This window comes from Stylophora pistillata, chromosome 10 (assembly GCF_964205215.1).
Source record: "Stylophora pistillata chromosome 10, jaStyPist1.2, whole genome shotgun sequence".
Classification (NCBI taxonomy): domain Eukaryota; kingdom Metazoa; phylum Cnidaria; class Anthozoa; order Scleractinia; family Pocilloporidae; genus Stylophora; species Stylophora pistillata.
In genome coordinates this window covers 17,266,156-17,286,034 of record NC_142528.1, presented here as the reverse complement: position 1 = coordinate 17,286,034, position 19,879 = coordinate 17,266,156, and the positions used below count along the sequence as shown (strand labels likewise).

Here is a 19,879-nt window from a genome sequence, read left to right as displayed (position 1 = left end):
CATCCTCATGGAGATATCAAAATTTGCTCAGTTTTGCTACTTAAGGTATTTTTAAGGAATCACACGATAGCTGTAGCAGCACTGAGCTGATAGGGTTCACTCAGTTCGACAACACAGGATTTTGGGAGAATGAGATTTCTAGATGGGTCTAGATGAGGTTAACTGGCCCAACTCATCGATTCTTTCCCGGGTCTCCATTTCAAGAATTGTCCCCCATAATCGATGCTCCCTCTTAGGACGAGATAAGAGATTACAGTAAGTAAAAGGGAAGAAAATCCATGAACAACAACGAAACTAAACCAGAGCACCACTAAAGACATACAAGATGCTTTTAACTTTAATTCAAAGTCTGGAATTTTCATACCAATTCCTTTTATTTACAACAAGGTTTATTTTATTTCTTTATAAGAAAACCCAAATGCATCAACGTCCTCATGGGATATTTTTTATAAATATCTACAAAACGGATTATTCGATGACGAATACGAGGATTACACGTTCTGGTATTTGATTAAAAAAAGTTACACGTTGAGAATAGAAACACTAAAGCGTGGTTTTCATTAGCGACAAACGAAAGCATAACACGCGAGACAAGGAAAAATTGTGGTCCTTATGCTTGCGTCCAGACAGTTTTCACGTTCAAAAAAGAGCTGTAATCGATACGTTTGTGGTTGCGCTCATGCTTGCGTTGCTAGTGAAAACCAGGCTTAACTGGCGAGTCCTACACACGAACTATAACTAAGTGGTCCAAATGACTCTTGGAAAAAGCGACCCTTTTAGTGCAAAGACAGTCTGGCGAGTTAATCATTCTAAAGAAGGCACGATGAAAAATCAGTAATATCCATCAAGCAATATGCTAGATATTTGTTTGAGGACTACCGGTAAATTACAAATACTGTACCTCGTAACATTTACACATATGATCAAGTTATAAAAATTAAAGAAAACTGTTTAAACAGCATTACAAATTCCGCTTATAGCTTTTAAACAAAATATTTTCTCGCTATAAATTATTTCCGATGTATAAATTATTCGAACGATATAAATCATCATATCAATTTCAGCTGGAGTCGTGCTTTACTTTTTAGGATGAAAATGACTTCATGAAATAACATCAACGCGTCTCTGTTTTAAAAATCTCCTTTTCATTTCTTCTTGGGTTTGTTTCACGTCAACAGAAACCGGTTGTTTTTGTTGGAAAAAGATCTCTGCTGACCTTCACTAGCAGCTGCATTCGCAACCTTGAGACGTGCTTTAACTGAGTCCTCGCCATTGAGCATGCGCCTCATCTTGGCCTCTGCATCCTCTTGTCGCTTTTGTCCTTCCAAGTCCCTCTCAGCTTTCTATGAGAAGCAGAAGTTAAAGCATACTAAGTATTAAAAGGAGGCATAAATTACCAAACATGGCAGAAAGTCTCTCCAAGCCCATACTTATTTTTTCAACATCGGCTGAGCACTTGGACGCAATGACCAAGTTCGAATAGTTCTTACTAACAACTCGTGAGAGGTCTAATGAAATAAATTGATTGGACGAAAGGACAAAAACCTCTAATGCTTGCCATATCTTGTATCTCTGTGGCTGGAAAGAGAATGTCACTGCTGCAAGGCTCCTGAGAAACCTTCTACGTGCTTCAAGTCAACTTAACTAAACCAATTTCGGACATATCAACAAAGAGGGTAAGTACCTGAAGAAACTGTGCTTCTGCGTCGGTGGGGGTGTAAAAAGAATAATTTGGTTTTGTCAACTGTGTTGATAATGTAAATCAGTCACCTTAAATAGTTTCTACGGCTGAAGTTTCGAGCGTTAGCCCTTTGTCAGAACGAATGAACAAGTCTAAAACTTACCTATGTTTTTCTGTAAACATAGGTATGTTTTTCTGTAAACATTTCGTTATTGCGGTTTAAAGGCAGGTCACACTTTGGGCACTTCAAAAAATTAAGCCCAGAATATTCAGGTTTGTCATTATTAGTAATGCACGTTCCGCGATCTCCGCCATCCTCATTTAACTATTCTTGATATTTTTGGTTAGTTTCACCCCTCTGCGGTGCCGATCCACCTTCGAAATCTTTACAAAAGGCAATAAAACTTAGGTCAAACAACCTCAGAAATTCAAAAGTTGGCAACAAGGCATTGGTGGAAGGTACATGGTCCCAGTTGAATTTGTGGCGATAAACGTGCGCCCAGTTCCTTATTCGAAAAACTGTTTCTACTGATAAAGTTAGGACTTAAAATAAAAGCCATTATTTGACATTTCATTACCTTGAAGTTCGCAATGAAGTCAACGAAGGTCTTGAAGAAGTCTGAAGGTTCCACCACTCGGGGATTTTCTCCAAACAGGGTGCACACCTGTGTATACACTTCTTCCATCTTCCGATAACGTTCAGTGACGCGCTGGACTTTCTTGAAAGCCGCATTGTAGAATGTCTGAATGATTAAGCATGTTAAGGAGTGCGTACAAGCATAACAAGAGGTAACCAAATGTATCTATTTTCCGGCATCATCATCGACATCAGTCTTTAAAATCAGTCTTTAAAATTTTTAAGAAAGGAGGGCCATGGAAAGGTCTTTGGTCTTTAGAATCTAGTAATTGTCGTTTTAGGACCAAAATAGAGTCACAGATTAAGGTCACAAGAATAAAAGAAATGATCACAAGCTAAAGAAGCTTTGATTTTTAAACAACTTGAATTTCGCCTTGTTATCAACCTAAGAAATATACAGAGAACAGTATGGAGAATATGAATACTGACGTTAGGGTGGAAAAGGTTAAGTCTCTTTAAAGAGAGCCATAACAAATTAAATCAAAAGATATGCTGATGACAAAGGATACGAATATGATGAAGTTATCAGGTTGTTTGTCTCTCTCAGACTTTGTCAGATCCAGCCCTTTCCGTAATCCCTGCACATCGGCTGCGAGGGTCTGCATGGAGACTGAAGAAAGAAATAAACAGTCTTTTAAATCATCAACAATTCGAATGTGTCGTTATTCCATCCATTCAAAGGCCGGGGAAAAATCGCTCCATTCAATTCCATCCATTCAAAGGCCTGGGGAAAATCGCTCTTGTTTGATTTGAAACACAAGGTGAGGCTTCAGAGCTCAGTTATTTGCAGACGATTAAGTAATTGGGCTTAGGCTTTGAAGCATGGCGACGAATGTATAGTGTTTACCTGTGGTTGCTCCGTCCAAAAACAGTTCTTCGGCGAAATCTTTTATTTCTGGGAACTTCTTGTACACTACATTCACTATATAAGCAAGGAATGTCTGCCTTCTGTCAGTAGTACGAGTGTCTTCCAGCTGAAATTAAAAAATGGATATTTACAGCACCTCCAAAACGATGCGGGAGAGCCTTCGACTCTCAAATCAAAATTTCTTGTTTTTTCCCCAATTCTTACATCGGATCGTGCGCCTACATTTACACTATCGTAGTTCAAACAATTATTTCCTAGCATTTGAATTAGCGTCGCACGTTTGAACCAGGCTTAATGGCACTTCAAAAAACGAGGACACTTTGAAAGAAATTGTCGGTTTGATTTCGAGAATTCCAGTATCTTACCTTGCCCAAAGATTCCAGTTTAAAGCCATAGGCCAGTCCTCTTCGGCTGCTGTTCATGTAGTTGCCGTATATAAGTATAATCTTGAACGGATATAAATAACGCTGTTATAACACTAGTTCATCAGTATTTAACAGGAGGAAAATCAGAAGAAGGCAGTTTTACTTTATCTAAAGCTGTACCTTAAATAACTTTTTGAGTTTCGCACTGTTGACTATAGAAGTCGCCGCTCTCAAAACTGCGTCCACTTGCTAAAAAAGAAATCATGAAAATGAAGAGAAAGGTCAAACAACACTCGCTGATTTACAACCTTTAATATATAGAGAGGAATTGTCATCGGTACTCTCGTGTCTGTTTTAATTTTTAAAATATCGTGTGCATTCTGCATATCTACGTTATATTTTGTTGAGCTTGTCTGAGGAAAGTGCAAACAAACATTCGTGGAGAACTTAGCTTGAAGTATCAAGTGCAGAATGTCACGACTTTGGTCTTATCGCAACTTTAAGCTGTTTGTCTCAAATTATGTGACCACCGCAAAAAAACAAGAGTCTTAATCCAAAATACTGACTCACCGGTACAACAGTTCTCATTAGTTCGTCAAACACACCAATAAACGCCATGACACTCAGTTTAGCCTCGTATCTCTCCACTTTGGCAATCTGTGAGGAAAAAAACTTACCTCTTAGCTTCTTAATCAACTAATAGAGAGCTAACTATTTTATGCTTACAAGGTCTGTCATATTTTTATTACAGACAGTTTATCAAAACTTTAAGCATGTTAACATTTAAACTGAAATGATATAGATGAAATAGCTTTAAGTTGGCCTACCATTATGATTCGAAAGCGATTTTTCTTGCTAAAAAATTATGTTCTCCGTTAAAACCAATCTCAGGTGGTGGTAATTAATGCGAAGGGTACTTGAGAGGTAAAAATCAAGGTGAAGTTGTGGAAAGTGAACAAAAGTCAAGATTTCAACTAGAGTTTATTGCACGAAGCAACATGAACAACTCACTGGGAGAACAACGCTTTACACTAAAGCATGATGGGTAACAAGATCAAGGCACAAAATCAAGATGAAGTGAAGTGATTTTGAATCAGTCACCCCTCAAGAAGCAGACGGCCCAATAGCCCCGACAGCCCAGTTAACTGGTCACTTTAACTGCAGTGCGGCAAACCCTGGCATTCACCCAGGTTGTAAAAAGAGTTTGATCGAATTATTCTCTCACCTCAAAAAGAAATTGCTCAGCTTCAGCCAGCTTTAAGTACTCATTTGCATGCTTAGCCAACCCTGCCAACTAAAATTAAAGGGATAAAATAGAAGAAAATTCATAATTGAAGACCTTCAGTTATATAAAGGAGAGCAAGACTCCTTCTATTTTTCATTAATAAGTGCGTTCATATTTCGCTACATATGGCTTCAATTGCATTTCCTTATGTGCGTCATCAATATTCAATTTCTTTTATTAACAGAAGCAACCTTGTTATACTATTGAATGAAGGAAATGGATGGCAAAACTTTATTTGTCCCTTGTTCATCTTTCTTTCATCACACAGATGGATTTCGAAAGTTTTCTAGAGGCCTGTTTTACAGCTGACACATTTTATCACTGGCTCACCTCTGCTTTAGTTGGTACAAACTTGAGAAGTAACTCAGCATGTTCAGGTGGCAATTCCACCAGGTCACATTGGTCTATCAGTTGACCAATTGTTTCCGTAGAGTGCTGTATGCGGCGCCGAGCGATAACTGCATAAGAACCAAACAGTAAAGGAGATTTGTCGAGATTTGTTCGAATATAGACTAAATTCTAAAAGATTGTCTTGTTCCTAACCACGCTGGCTGCATTAAATTCATTAAATTCAGTGTTTTGTTTTCTGGTGCGGTAAGGTGACAGTGGCTTAATATTGCTTTGTGTTTACACATAGCAAGCAAAGCAATGCGAAATGGCAGAAACACCATTTCACCCCCCATTTAACAAGTGTACAACAAAAGCAATGCTATCTAAAACTCCCTACCAAGGTTCCTTGCCCTTTTAGGTTCAATAACTGTAATCTGTTCAGCGGCTCGTTTCAAAGCTGTTGAGTTAAGTGAAGGAAACTTTATTCACACACAAAATGATATACGATGAATATATGAAGTTCATATATTTTGAACTGCGGTTATAGATACGTATGATGCACGATCCTCGCAGTAGATAGCGCTCTCTACTGCGAGGATCGTGCATCATATGTATCTATAACCGCAGTTCAAAATATATGAACTTCATATACTCATCGTATCTGATTTATCATCACGGGTTTATTACGAATCAACTTAACGGCCTGCTCCCAGTTGGCTTGTTAGCTCAATTGGTAGAGCGCTGCACTAGTATCGCAGAGGTCAGTGGTTCGAATCCCGTACAGGCCTGATTTTTTTCAGGTCTGATTTTCGCTATTGCATAAATAGCGCTCTCTACTGCGAGGATCGTGCATCATACGTACAAAATGATATGAAAGATGATTTTATTCAGTGAGTGACTCAGGCATACTCGGAAAAAAGGAATCCGAGTTCTCCCTAAAGGTTTCGAAACTCCGACCGAATAGCACTTCGGATGCTCTCTATCACTGAGCTCAGTATAGGAGACTCGTGGTAAGCTAAACCGTTTAACGAGGTCCATGGTGACAAACTACTTGCATTCTGCAAGGATAGAAATGTCGAAATGTGATGTTATCCCGCAATGATGGTGTAAATGAAGATGGTTAAACCCAAACATTACATGTAAATAAAAACCACTGAGCTGATGTAATAAGTTGCTTATGATTTTTGAAATTTACGTGAAATAGCAAGTGTTTTCTCGTGGTTTCGTTATCAGAGTAAAAATTTCAAGGCGAGGCCTCGGAAATTTGCGAAAAGTTGGCTGTCAGACCGTTTTCGGCAAAGTTCCTTTAAGTACCTTGTTCTTTTCTAGCGATGAGATCCTCAGAAGCTTCATTCATTTTCAGTTCAAACTTTCGGTCAAAATCGGCAAAGTCAAGGACTTCCATAACTTCCTCATCGCTAATTCCCTGTTACGGGTGAAGAGAAAACAAACATTAAAATCCAGAAAGCCAAGCAATTACACTATCTAAACGTGTTATTTACTACCTTAGTTCTTATTTTTCAAAACCTCTTTTAATGTTTTTCTCTTCGTCCAAGACTAGGACTTTTCATTCACAATATTACTATCTAACTAGGCATTTTGAACTCCAAATCAAAGATAATGTACCGTCTCAGGGAGGAAGGAGTCTATAAATCACTTCAAACTGTAGAAGCCCTGTAGCTTACAAAAAATTTGCGCATTAAACGAGTTTGGAACAGTTACAAATTACTAGAGTGTTTTACATCTTAGTTTGGTAGTGATTGGCCAACAAGTATCAGAAGTAGACCTACCTTAAAGAATGCTGTTGCATCAGACTGAGATGATATTGGTGTCCAATTTAGCATCGGAAGACGAACTTTGTTAGCAGCTACACGTCGTCTCATGGAAGGAGTCCCGTCTAAAAACATTAAGAGATTATAATTGCTTACACTCCCTAACGGAAATTAGAGCACGAAAGTTTGCTTGGGGAGTTTTAACGGCCAAATGGCAAGAAGAAAGCTCCGTCGCCTTCATTTTCATCGAAACGGTACAAAACTTCCACACGAAATGTTCCCAGCTGATAGGAAACACACCTATGTGTCGATATGTGACACCAAAACTTTATAAGATATTTACAATTAGACTCTTGATCTTTTCTTTTAGACAAAGGAGGGGAGCTAAAGGTCCACCATTCTTGCCTTCACTTACCTATATCAGGGGGAGGGGGTGGGGGAGGCACCAGCATTCCTGGAATGAAACGAGGCAAGTGTTGCATGATTAGTCACAGTCTTAGTATCCACATCAACATTTACACCATGACTAGCGCCTCCTTCCCTACCGACATATTTTGATGAAGAGAAGTCTACACGTTCCACCTGTTAACACATAGCAGTTCATTAACATCCCTAGCGGACCTACGTAGCAAACTGGAAAAAACTTAAGTTTCGAGCGCTATGCGTTCTTCAGAGGCAAAGAAACTACCTTGCTTCGACGAACGTCAACTTAGCAAAACTTGCTGCGATGGTCTACCTTCATCAACTTCTAATCCACAACCAAAAAAGTATTTCGCCCATTCGCTGATAATTTTGCCAACAATAGACATAGAGAACCTACCATTCGGAACTGGTGGGGGAGGGGGTGGTGGCGGTGGTGGAGGGTTTATGGGTGGGGCCACTGCTGCAGCTGCCTCGGTCACACTGGTAACGAGTTCATCTGGCAATTCAACTTGGTCAGCCTCGTGCTTGACTTGTTTCTAAAATTCAACATCAATAAGTGGACCCTGTGTTAAGCTGATATTCTATCGAGCAGACACCTTTAATTTTCCTGCCACGTTTACTGCAAGTAAATGTAATCAGCGGACACCTCTATTGACCGAACGTGGAGACCGACATTGGGCGGTTTTGATATACAAACACCTTATTAAGTAATAGTAATAGTAATAACTTTATTGAACACTCCCTGAAAGGGTTCTTCAGTGAACAGTACAATACAGCAAGAATAAGTGGAGATACAATAAAATAAGAATAAGTGGAGATAAGAGTTTAATTTCTTATCAGGTTACAACTGCATTGTACGATTATATTCTTCATTGTCAAGAAAAGTAACTCTATGTCTCCATTAGTGCCAAGTTAGTAAGGATACTAAATACTAAATACAAACTTAGTCATCTCCAGGTGTTAGAAATTACATCATTAAACACTGTGATGAGCGGGCGTCCTTCACCTTACATTAACATTGAGTTACTGTAAAGATGAAAATAAAAAGCACTGACCACAACATTCTCCAGGGTCGTTTGTAGTTCTGTAGCTCGCAGTCTGTATTCTTCAGATCGCAGATCGAGCTAAAGGAAAAAAGGGAACGTTTTCAAATAATGAAAAACCCTAATCAACCATCTGCAGCAGAAAAAAATTCGGAGCAAGTCCTAAAGGTAAAAGGTAACATCAGAATAAACTATGGTAAAGATATACTCGCTCAGTTGTCCATGAATATCAATCGTAACAGTAAAAAAAAAAGGTTTCCTACTGTTAGGGGTGTTCTAAACTGAGTTCAAGCTAAAAGCTGACTGTTGCAGTCTTCTGGTGGCCAAACGCTATGTTGTATATGTTTATATGGTTACTTAAACAGAAGACCGCATTGTTGGTTTACCGACGTAGTAACCTACTTGGGATGCTGGGAGAACACGAAAAGTTTGTAGATCACTCGCTTCTGACTTGTGATTTGCAACTGACTTTTCTCGTGTTCTTCCAAAATCCTGCGTGGGTTGTTACGCCAGTTTTACAAAAGAAATTTAATTTCTATGGGTTTACCGGTGTTCTAGACGATAGGTTTTTGACCAATCACGGCGCTCGTAGTGTCTCAGTTATTTTACAAACAGCACCATGTACTGATGTTAATTCGATGCGTCATTACATCTTGACGATAAAAAGGTAACGACTCGTTTCTAAAAGAAAAAAAACACTTCTTACCTCTGTGTTTCGTGTTTTTAGTGCACTATTTTCCCTTTGTGATTCCTGTAAAGAAGCAAATCAGCAACGAAACCCTTTTTTTAGCCACTACTTTGATATACAGACAATATTCATCAGTTTTCAAATTTTCCTTCATTGAAAAAATCATAGAACTACTGATCAGACTTTCAGTCATACGAATGAAGAAATTCACAGGCCTCTAACCTCAAGTTTTGTTTGCAAAAGATCGACCTGTGAGAAAACAAAAAAAAACATAATCAAAGTGCTTACCAGGACTAAATTAACTCAGTCAGGAGTTTCGATACAAAAGCCGGTTACTGCAGGTCTGCCGTCTGTCAAGTCTGCGAGCAGGCTCTCGTGTTTGGGTTTCGCCTTACAGCACTTCCGGCTATTGCAACATCGGCAGCAATCTTGTTCCCAGGCCCTTTTCCCTTACTTAGGGGTGGGGCGGGAAAAGGCTCTCGGCAGCCGCTAAAGGAAGAAGTTACTGAGACCCAGTAATCGAATGTATTTTAAGTCATGACATAAAACCGTTAATTCTTTCCAGACATAGTAGAAGAAACAGCATTATGGCTTTTTTACGTTTAAGGAAAGTTCTAAGAATTCTTAACGCTTTAAGAAAAAGAAAACTAAGGAATCCATTGATTCCATCAGAACGCGTGAAATTGTATGGAGGTCGACTGATGGGTGTGGTCATTTTGATTTCTTAGGAAATAAAATTTTGAGCTCTTTTATCACCACATAGATTATGCAGGGATTTTTCGGCATCGAGAATCTTTTCAGACGCAGTCAGCGCTAAGTGAAGCTGGAATTTCAATTAAAACATGTATGGGGCTTAACAAGATGCTTTCTCTTCGAGGAACGATTGAAGTAATCCAGCAAAGTTTGAAGATTACGTTTTCAGAGTCTTTATAAGTATAAGGAATACATTGTTAATTACTCCACATGATGCATCTATCTTTGCGCATTCTTCTTCTACTAAATCAGTAATCACACTCCGTCTAATGTAACTTCTTACCTCGTCTCTCAGGTACTTGGTTCGTTCTCTGAGAGTAACAAACTCGTCCATAACAGCTTCTACGTGAATGTAGTTGTCCTGCCATGTTTTAATCGCTTCTCTTACAGAAGAAGCATCCATACCTTCCAATACCTGTAAAAAAAAAAAAAAAACAGCATAAACATCTTGATGACGACAGTACACTTTGATAAGAGAAGAGAAAGTGTAAATAATACATACCCTCTCCAAACGCTCCACGTCAAATCCAGCATCTTCGATTTCTTGCTGGTGATAAACCTTCTTGTTGAATGTTGGTGAGATGCTGATCACTGAGTTGAACAAATTCAGGCAGAGTGTCTGAAAGAAATATTTGTGGCATCTTAGTCGGCATAATAAAGCATTAACATGATTAACTCTTTTGTTTTACCGACTCTTTTGGTGCCGTTACCCCTTTTAAAGCTGGTAATCGTAATAGAATGCAGCAAAGTAACCTTGTTTAATCAAACAACGCTTGCGATGAATTGTCAAGAAATCAAGACATCATGCGCAAAATCGGTTGCAACATCTAAACGACTTACATGGTGAGGTGCAATGAATATATGAAGTTCATATATTTTTGAACTGCGGTATTAGATACGTATGATGTGCGATCCTCCCAGTAGATAGCGCTATTTATGCAATAGCGAAAATCAGACCTGGAGAAAAAAAAAAAAAAAAAAATCAGGCCTGTACGGGACTCGAACCACTGACCTGTGCGATACTAGTGCAGCGCTCTACCAATTGAGCTAACAAGCCAACTGGGAGCAGGCCGTTAAGTTGATTCATAATAAACCCGTGAAAGTGATAAATGAGGTGCAATGAATATATGAAGTTCATATATTTTTGAACTGCGGTATTAGATACGTATGATGTGCGATCCTCGCAGTAGCTCCCTGCTAACAAGCCAACTGGCCTGCTCCCAGTTGGCTTGTTAGCTCAATTGGTAGAGCGTTGCACTAGTATCGCAGAGGTCAGTGGTTCGAGTCCCGTACAGGCCTGATTTTTTTCAGGTCTGATTTTCGCTATTGCATAAATAGCGCTATCTACTGCGAGGATCGCACATCATACGTATCTAATACCGCAGTTCAAAAATATGTGAACTTCATATATTCATTGCACCTCATTTATCACTTTCACGGGTTTATTACCAATCAACTTAACGGCCTGCTCCCAGTTGGCTTGTTAGCTCAATTGGTAGAGCGCTGCACTAGTATCGCAGAGGTCAGTGGTTCGAGTCCCGTACAGGCCTGATTTTTTTCAGGTCTGATTTTCGCTATTGCATAAATAGCGCTATCTACTGCGAGGATCGCACATCATACGGATTTGCATGGTGTAGGATAAAACCACAGGTAGCCCAAGCTCTGTCACAGGTTCTTTCACAGTGAATCATTAAAGAGTTTGTATAGTAGTTTAGTTGGACTTGCTTTTGAGCTCCGTAAATGTAAAGTTGTGTGAAATAATCAAAGAAATAAAGTCTTACCTTCGTAGAGAGTAGTCTGTGTTGTTCTCCTCGCGATTTGAGGCCGTTTTGATGTGTTTTAGCTTGACGCCCTAAATTATGCACGGTAATTTAGGGCATCAAGCTAAAACACATCAAAACGGCCTCAAATCGCGAGGAGAACAACACAGACTACTCTCTTCGAAGGTAAGACTTTATTTCTTTGATTATTTCACACAACTTTACATTAACGGAACTCAAAAGCAAGTCCAACTAAACCACTATACAAACTCTTTAATTATTCACTGTGAAAGAGCCTGTGACAGAGCTTGGGCCACCTGTGATAAAACGTCTTTTCAATATTGCTTTGAAACTGGTCTAGACAACTCGCGCCGTTTTCTCATCTAACGAGTTTGTCACTCGCGTTTTTCCGATTTTTTCCCGCGCTCCGGGATCCAGTTGGACGGATAACATCATTCTGGCGAATGAGTGTTAACAACCCGCGCGTACTGCGCTATCGACCATTGAGAGCTATCCTGTGAATAATCCACTCTTAGAACCACCAGGTTTACTTGTGGCTCTCGTTCTCGTGGTTCTTTGTGATGTTTTCTTATCTTCTGAGTCGAGTGTTTTTAACATGAGCCACCAGCTCGGAAGATTGGGCAACCACTTCCAACATCGATTTTAAATAAAATTTATTTTAACGGTGCATGGAGATGTTTAAATAAGCTAGGCTACATTATATACATAATACATCAGTACATTGCTTGATTTTCGCTCTCTTGTACCTGGAACTGAGGTGATATGGGCCTCTTGTATATCAAGTTCACAAGTGTTTCAAATGTACGCGTCTCCCGAGTGGTTCGTGCATAAAATCTGACTGCATCAATAACTTTTTCATAATATTCTGACTGCATGCAAGCTTGTGTTAACATCTGGAGGGAGAAAAAGATTGTCAACATAATCAGTACATACTATCACCTAAGCTGATCTAACGAGTTTGTCTGATTTCGTCTGATTTCTGTAGCCTGCATAGCGTATAATTTGAAGTTTTTGTAATAGTTTTGCTCACTTATTTCGTAAATGATTCCATCATCATCATTAGGCGCTTAGCTCCCTTTAAGCCAGTAAGCCCGGGCTTACAAACTTTTCTCGGATTCATACTTGACTTTCCCTACCTTCCCCGGCCGAACTATACTTACGAGGTATGGAGCAGGCTTACAAGCCAAAAATGACTTGCTACGCCCCTGATCAACGTTATCGTTATCGTTATTATCATTATTATTACGACGTTATTTTTTTAATTGGGAGAATTTGTGTTTTATATTGTGAAGAGCAAATACTGGTGCTCAAATAACTAATATCAATGAAAATTACATCAAATGTGTAGTTTAAAATTGGAGGAAAGCACACAATCAGATGACAGAAGTATAATTTCAGTACGGTGGGTACAATTTCAGTGTTTTAGCGGAAAGTGGAAGGTCTCTATGGAAACGGAAATATTTCTCTCTTTTCCTTTAGTAATGCACTACACAGTCAAGTTAAGTAAAACTGCAAGCAAAACAATAAAAAAAAAAAAGATGTTTACAGAACCCAGTTAATTGATGGCATCTAAAATACATAGTCATTTTAGAGTTGTTCTTAGAAAATGTAGTTCCACACAGACTACACCATACCTTAACAACCAGAGCCTGGGTTTTTAGACTGTTTATATTTAAACAGAGGATGATGGATTTTAGGCAATCGTCCACACTCATCACTGACTGAAAGCCATACTGTAGAAAAAGAATCAATGTTACTTAAATAAAATATACAAGAAATCAGAAAATGATGGTTAATTGAACAAGCAATAAATTGAACTTTGTTATTATTCAAGACAGATATAACCCACATGCGGATGTTAAGAAAATGCAAGGGAGGTTTGTACAGTCTTGTCTAGTGAAAGGAGGGGAGGGGCACTTATAATCCTTAAAAGTGTTTTTCTATGCCCTAAGTGGATTTTAATGCTTAGGGTAAATCAATAGAAATTCAGTCTGGTCTCCATTTCATTTAAAAAACTGCCTTGGATTTACAATCACAAAAAAAACTTCAGAAACTCAATTAAAGGATTTTGACCTATCAAAGTGTGAATAGTAAAACTACTAATAATATTAAAAACCTAAGAAAAATTTTGAAGCAGTTTGAGTATCATGGTATCACACAATGGCTAAATGAAACATTTCAGGGAAGTAGAGAGTTCCTTATCCTTTTAGACACACCTTGTTTCTCATTAAAACTCTTATACACATCAGACAGAGATGTTCATCAATCTAAAAGGAAGCAAAACATTAGACCTTTCTGCTAGGTGTAGAGGTTGGTGAAAGAATGAATAAATAAGAGACAAGGGAATGAATGAATGGATTAAACAATGAAAAGAAAGGGGAATACAGGAACATGCAACACTTTGCATGAACTTCCCTCAAGTAGAAAAAAAACACTTCAGTATATATTACACTGCCATCATTGATAAATCAAGAGCAAAGACATTTCAAAACTAGATCTCAGACAAAATTTTACACTAACATAATCTCTGGCCAAAACATCTGGTTTCCCTTTCTTCTTTGGAATATCTTCGTCTTCTGATGGTGGTTGATTTAAGTGGAGGAACTGGAGGAATTCAATCAATGCAATGTGACCTCTGAATGGATCATCTATAAATTCCCGTAGCCATCTGGAAGAAAGAGATCACATCAAACAGATCATGAAGATAGATAAAGTTTGCACTGGAGTCAAGTGGCCCCTCTGGCCAGAGTACATCCTGCTTTCTGTAGAAAAAAAATCTGTACTTGAGCCTAATTGGCCAGCCAGCGCTTACTCCAGTTTCCTTAGCATGAAGTGACTGGGAGTATTACTTCTCCCCCCAGGATGGGGATATGCTTTAGTCCATTGGAAGGTTACCCCCCAGCATTTCATCAGGCTTTTCCCAACAGTTAGCCAATACCCATTTCTACCGCTGGGTGGAGAAAGTTGTGTGAGATTTAGGTATCTACTGCTGAAGAGCACAACATGTTAACCTCATGGCCAGGTCTCAAACCTGGACCCCAGTCCAGCTCCAACATCCTGGTTTCTGTGGCAAGAAGTAACTAGGAGCAACTCCGTCTCTTGTCCATCTCACGGTTACACCCCCCCCCCAGTATGTTATCAGGCTTCCCTGACAGTTTGCCACAGTCGTGAGTGGAGAAAGGCACTGTGAGAGTTATTAAGTGTCTTTCCCAAGAAAAAGTAAGAATCAGATTTTTCATGGACGGGTAAGTCTGCGATTGATAATAGAAAATATCATATTACATATAAACAGTTTTAATAAGATGCCATTTCGGTTGCACATTCAATATTTTTATCCCTTTCATATACATTAATCTCCATCAACAATTAACAAATACTGGCTCACTATTTTGACTACACTCACGTAGTGTTTGGATGGGTCCGAAGGTCCACCTCCAGGGATCTCAGTACCATTTCTACAGGCTCCAGACCCTTCAGGAGTTTCTTGTTTAGTGTTTTATTGAGTGCTATATCCCTGTGGGATTTTAACTGATCAATATAAAATCCTGAAGTATACTTGGGCTGCATCAATTCCTACAAAACAGAAAAAAATCATATCTTGGTTGATATTGAACCTTGTGATACAGGAAAAATATATATTGGACAGTTTGTATCAATTACTTGAATAAATATTAGATTACAGATATTTCTTGCATATAGAAGTCACTGATGCAAACAAATTTAGTCTTACCCTCTTACACTGAAACTATCATAATGTCTCATGCATTTTGGCGTTATTATTCAATACTGATTTGGAGGTAGCAAACTTCTGTTTCCATTAAGTACCTAATAGAATTATCTTCATATTATCTACTACTTGTGTCCTTTGTGTTTACTTAACTAAGCATTTTCTAGCAATGAAAAAATTATTGCTCAGAATAACAGAATGCACATTTCAGCTACTTCCTTTTTTCACAATTCTATGGGGGAACATGCCCCCATAACGCCCTGGAAGGTGATACCTGTTGCACCACTAAAGGGTATACGCTCAAAAATCTCACTCTTTCCAGAAAATCAACTTGAGAGCTCTTATGAAGATATTTTTTGCACTCCACACAATGACTGTTTTGGTTGACAACGCTAAAAAAAAGTTGGGGGAGAAATTTACAGCTTGAGTTGCCAATTTGGTGAAGAGTTTTTGGTAGTCATGCACTAAGCTGTAATGTTTTTAGTTTATAATCTTAAATAAAACTGAGATCACATTTGTACATAATATATTCAGAGCTCTTTCCTTTTCTTTCATGAAAAAAATTGATCACTTCCTCATCAAGCATGACCAGTTAAGGGATGTGCTGCCAAGGAAGAGGTAAAGGGCATTCTGCCACTCTCTTCTGCACAGCTAGGGTATGCATGTCTAACGTTATTTCAGTTGGATTTTTTGAAATGGGAAAAAAAAGATTTATGCTTATTGTCCTCTATCCTAAACGAGTTAGTTACAAGGTATATACCTTTTCATCCTTGGCTCCATCAGGGTTTTTGAAAGCCCTGTAAGTACCCTCTGGACCAGGGAAGGTGGAAGTTCAAAATAAAACAGGCATGACAGGTCTAATTATGGGGAACCTGTCATGCTCCGGCAGGTGTCAACAACCCATACCACTCTACAGTATCCATAGACATGTTTCAGTTACATTATTGATCTTTGAGCACAATTTTTTTTAAAGGAGCAACATTATTTTGTAGTCACAGGTCACAGTAAGCTTTCCTGAAAAAGTATTTTGTCCTCAGGAAATAGTACATTTTAACTTAAGATGCATAATGTTATCAATAAGTGTGTACGAATAAGCTTGAACTATTTAAAAAGAAAGTTAAAGTATGTGAAATAATGTTCCAAAAAATTAGGCACTTCATTTAACATCCATTGGAAAAAAAATTCTCCTCTTTAGTAAACTTGCAACGAACAAGTACAAGCTTGCATTTTCTTGATGGCATTAGAATGAGTATGATGAGAAACTTTTGTTCTTTAACTTTTGATGACAGAGCTTTCAAATATTCCTCGTTATCAACTGAAAGCTAATAGTTTTACCTGTTACTAAGGTTCTGCATCAATTAATTACAATGTTACCTTTAAGTACACTTTTGGGGTCTCAAAAGAAAAATCAGAAGTGTAAAGTATTTCGAAAACTTACAGTATTAGCGACCAAAACTGCTATTTGGCCTAGTTAAGAACTTCGTTGCAACCCTTTTTTGCGATAAAACACGAAACTGTATTCTATGCCACCTGCAAGCTTCCCAATTAGGCTCTCTTTCAATATTAACCACAGGATATTTATAGCAAAGTCAAACAATAAAAATATTACTGGTTTCCGATCACAATCATCACACGGCGCAAATATATCAGTGTATACCACAGTTTCTCAGTCGTTAAAGTAAAATAAATGACGACGAAACCGTGGGAAAAGCAACGAGTGTAATCCAAGCAATAAGATCTTATTGTAGTGTTATTCTTTGGAGCGACAAAAGGATTAATTAAAGTTTAATACCGACATCGATAATATGTCACTTTCGACTGACGTACGTGTCATGGAGACCATGTTATGCTTCTTAGCCATAAAACAATGACTTTTCAAAATAATTTTACCAAGCTTTTTACAGGCAATATCAAACACATTTTTCCTGTAACTTTTCAAAACTGGGTTCAAATTTTCACCCACCGGACTAATTTATACCGCTTGAGTCTGATTCCCTTAGTGATAAAATATTGAGTCACTATCGGAACATTAAATAATACGGAAAAATCTAGTTACCTTTGCTTTGATCATTTTCCATTTGTTAGCCTTAGGACTTTTAGCGAGCTCCGCAGCTCTTTCCGGAGGTAATGTCATCTTTTCCTACGACAAGAACAGGGAAAAGTATTAAAAAGTTGACAAAGTGATCAATAGTTGTTTACCTTTCGTGCACCGCACAAATATAGCCCGTCGAACCTCTCGAATACTTTTCAATAAAGCTGAATTCCAACTCACCAATAAAGTTGAAAATCTTCTTTCGATTTCTTCATCGTCGGGTAGTTCTTCGTCGACATCAAATTCTATGATCACAAAATTCGCGGGAGTTACGCTAAAAGCGCACTTTAAATAAATTTTGTTTGTTTCACATGGTCTACACTGTAATCGTATGTTTGCCCCAGCAGAATACTTCTGGAAGCTCACCTTTGTTTGAACAAATGACTTCACTTCAACGTTTATCACAAAGTCCACTAATAATGGAAACAACAGCAATCTTACCTGTATCATCGCCACCTGACGAACTCTGCGACAGAACAGCGCTCGACGACGATCGAACAGAATCGAACATGCTTAGCCTGGATCTTCGAACCTCGCCGTTCTTCTTTTTGTTTTTACCTTTTGCACTCCTACCTCGATCTTGCACCATGCTGTTATCCGTTTGCCAAGCTGTGCTACTACAAAGGATCAAACTGAATACTCCAATGAGAATTTTCACTGGCCGTCTGTTTTGGTTCGTGTCGGTTCACTTTGACCTCCCTGCGGGAGTGGGGCTAGGAAATCTTTGTCCCCTACTTATATTGCATAGACTCTGGGCCTGACTGGAACCTTCCAAATTCAACTCAACCTTTGACATTCTTTATCATGAGAATGGCGAAATACTTTAGAACTATTGACGCAAGGTTTGGAAACGTCATAAAGACAGGAATATATTTTAATAAGCTGAGAGTTGTAAGTGGCATTAGCAATAGGATCTAATTTAGAACCTCACAGTAGTAATGCTATGACTTGATTTGAAAAAGAAAAAAAAAATCGTAATGGAGGTGGGGAGAGGGGACAAAAACTCAATGCGAAAGTTGTGCTCATTGGTACATCACACATAAAACGGAATAGAAAATTATGCACCGTGGAGTATTTCTCAGATTTCACTCATGCACGCTATGCAACGATGAGACTTGAACACAGACGTGCAAATCCGCCACTGGAATTCTATACCATAACGAAATTTTCCTTTCTTTAGAAATTTCTGCATGTGTGAAATTCCTGTGATGATATTTTTTAATCCTGAAACGAAAAGGGACCTTCCCTTGCTTACAAAAGATGCCCGCCAAATGAGAACCAGAAGAGAGCCAAGTATGCGTGACTTGAAAGAACTTTCGAAAGGACTTTCGAAACAATGGGAAATTTGCAAAAGTGCTCGAAATGTTTTATTTGCTTTGAAGCTGGCGGCGGCCGATGCTTTTTGTTCAGCCGCGCTTTTTCGCGAGGCTTGTCTGGTGAGCGCTGAAGAAGCGATCGCGTTCGGCACTCGCGCCCGCTAAAGTCAGCTGAGTACGGCTGAGTCATAAGTAATCATAACCGTTCAGTAATTAATGATTTGAAAGGTCATCTCTCCTTGATTTAAACGAAGTATCAACTTGTACCTGAGTCTATGGTTGAATCGTTGTTTTCTCTCAGTTTTTCTGCATACGGTGGGAGTAAATGCTTTTAATTTTTCGCAACTAGGTTGGAAAACGGAAGTGGCTTTTTAATCAAATTTAACCGGAATTCGACGCGACGATAATGGACACGAAAACTTGAAATTTATCCAGAGCATTCTTAAATAACTTTCTTTTCGCCTATGTAGTATTTGGGTGTTTAGATTTTATCATCTTCAACTACGCCATCCGCCTTCATTCCAGCAATAGGACGAAAAATGACTGTTGCGTGCCAGTTGTGACGTCTTTCCTGCTTCGGCACAAGTCCACCCGCTAAGTGGATAGTGTGAAGAGGAGCTAGGAGTCTTAATGCACTAAGCGGGTAATATAGATGTACATGCAGTCACACATCTTCTTCACGAGCCGAGCCAGGCAACGGGGGCAAGATTTGTTATTATTTTTTCTTTGCTACTAAGCAACACCGTACAAAAGTTTTAAGTCTGATTAGATAATTAAAATTATCTCTTAGGAGTCTTAAAGCTGATCCATTAAGTCATCGCTAAAAATAAGGATTAACTACGGAAACTCCAAAATCCTTGCCACACGGTAGAGAAGCGACATCCAATTCCAGCAAAGTTCACAACGTGAAATGGAAAATAATTGTTTTGAATTTCTTTTTATCTTGCGAACAGGCTCTCATAAGCGCCGCGGCACAATCGGCTAAGCCGACGGAAATTCGAGCGCGCGAGAAGTCTGTGAGGGGTCTGGGCGCTGCTTCTGTCAGTACTCTGATGAGAGCCCACTAGCAGTTTAACTTCTTTCACAATGAAGATTGATAGGAAATTTGAAATTAGCTG

The 19,879-nt window shown here is 38.8% G+C and overlaps 1 protein-coding gene across 1 annotated transcript; it reads right to left on the bottom strand.

The window, feature by feature from the left end:
- Positions 1–319: 319 nt before the first annotated feature.
- LOC111329710 (formin-like protein 3) lies at positions 320–18,483 on the bottom strand. Its single transcript, XM_022934477.2, has 27 exons — positions 17,887–18,483; positions 17,626–17,690; positions 17,410–17,493; positions 15,030–15,199; positions 14,147–14,294; positions 13,843–13,893; positions 13,261–13,359; positions 12,373–12,519; positions 10,348–10,464; positions 10,129–10,260; positions 9,315–9,341; positions 9,111–9,155; positions 8,417–8,485; positions 7,759–7,897; positions 7,354–7,392; positions 6,957–7,063; positions 6,481–6,592; positions 5,564–5,623; positions 5,167–5,294; positions 4,777–4,845; positions 4,122–4,208; positions 3,732–3,800; positions 3,552–3,632; positions 3,166–3,292; positions 2,828–2,928; positions 2,260–2,424; positions 320–1,343 (listed from the first exon to the last, which is right to left on the bottom strand). The coding sequence occupies exons 1-27, from the start codon at positions 18,032–18,034 to the stop codon at positions 1,167–1,169; spliced, it is 2,763 nt and encodes a 920-aa protein (XP_022790212.2). The 5' UTR covers positions 18,035–18,483; the 3' UTR covers positions 320–1,166.
- Positions 18,484–19,879: the final 1,396 nt, after the last annotated feature.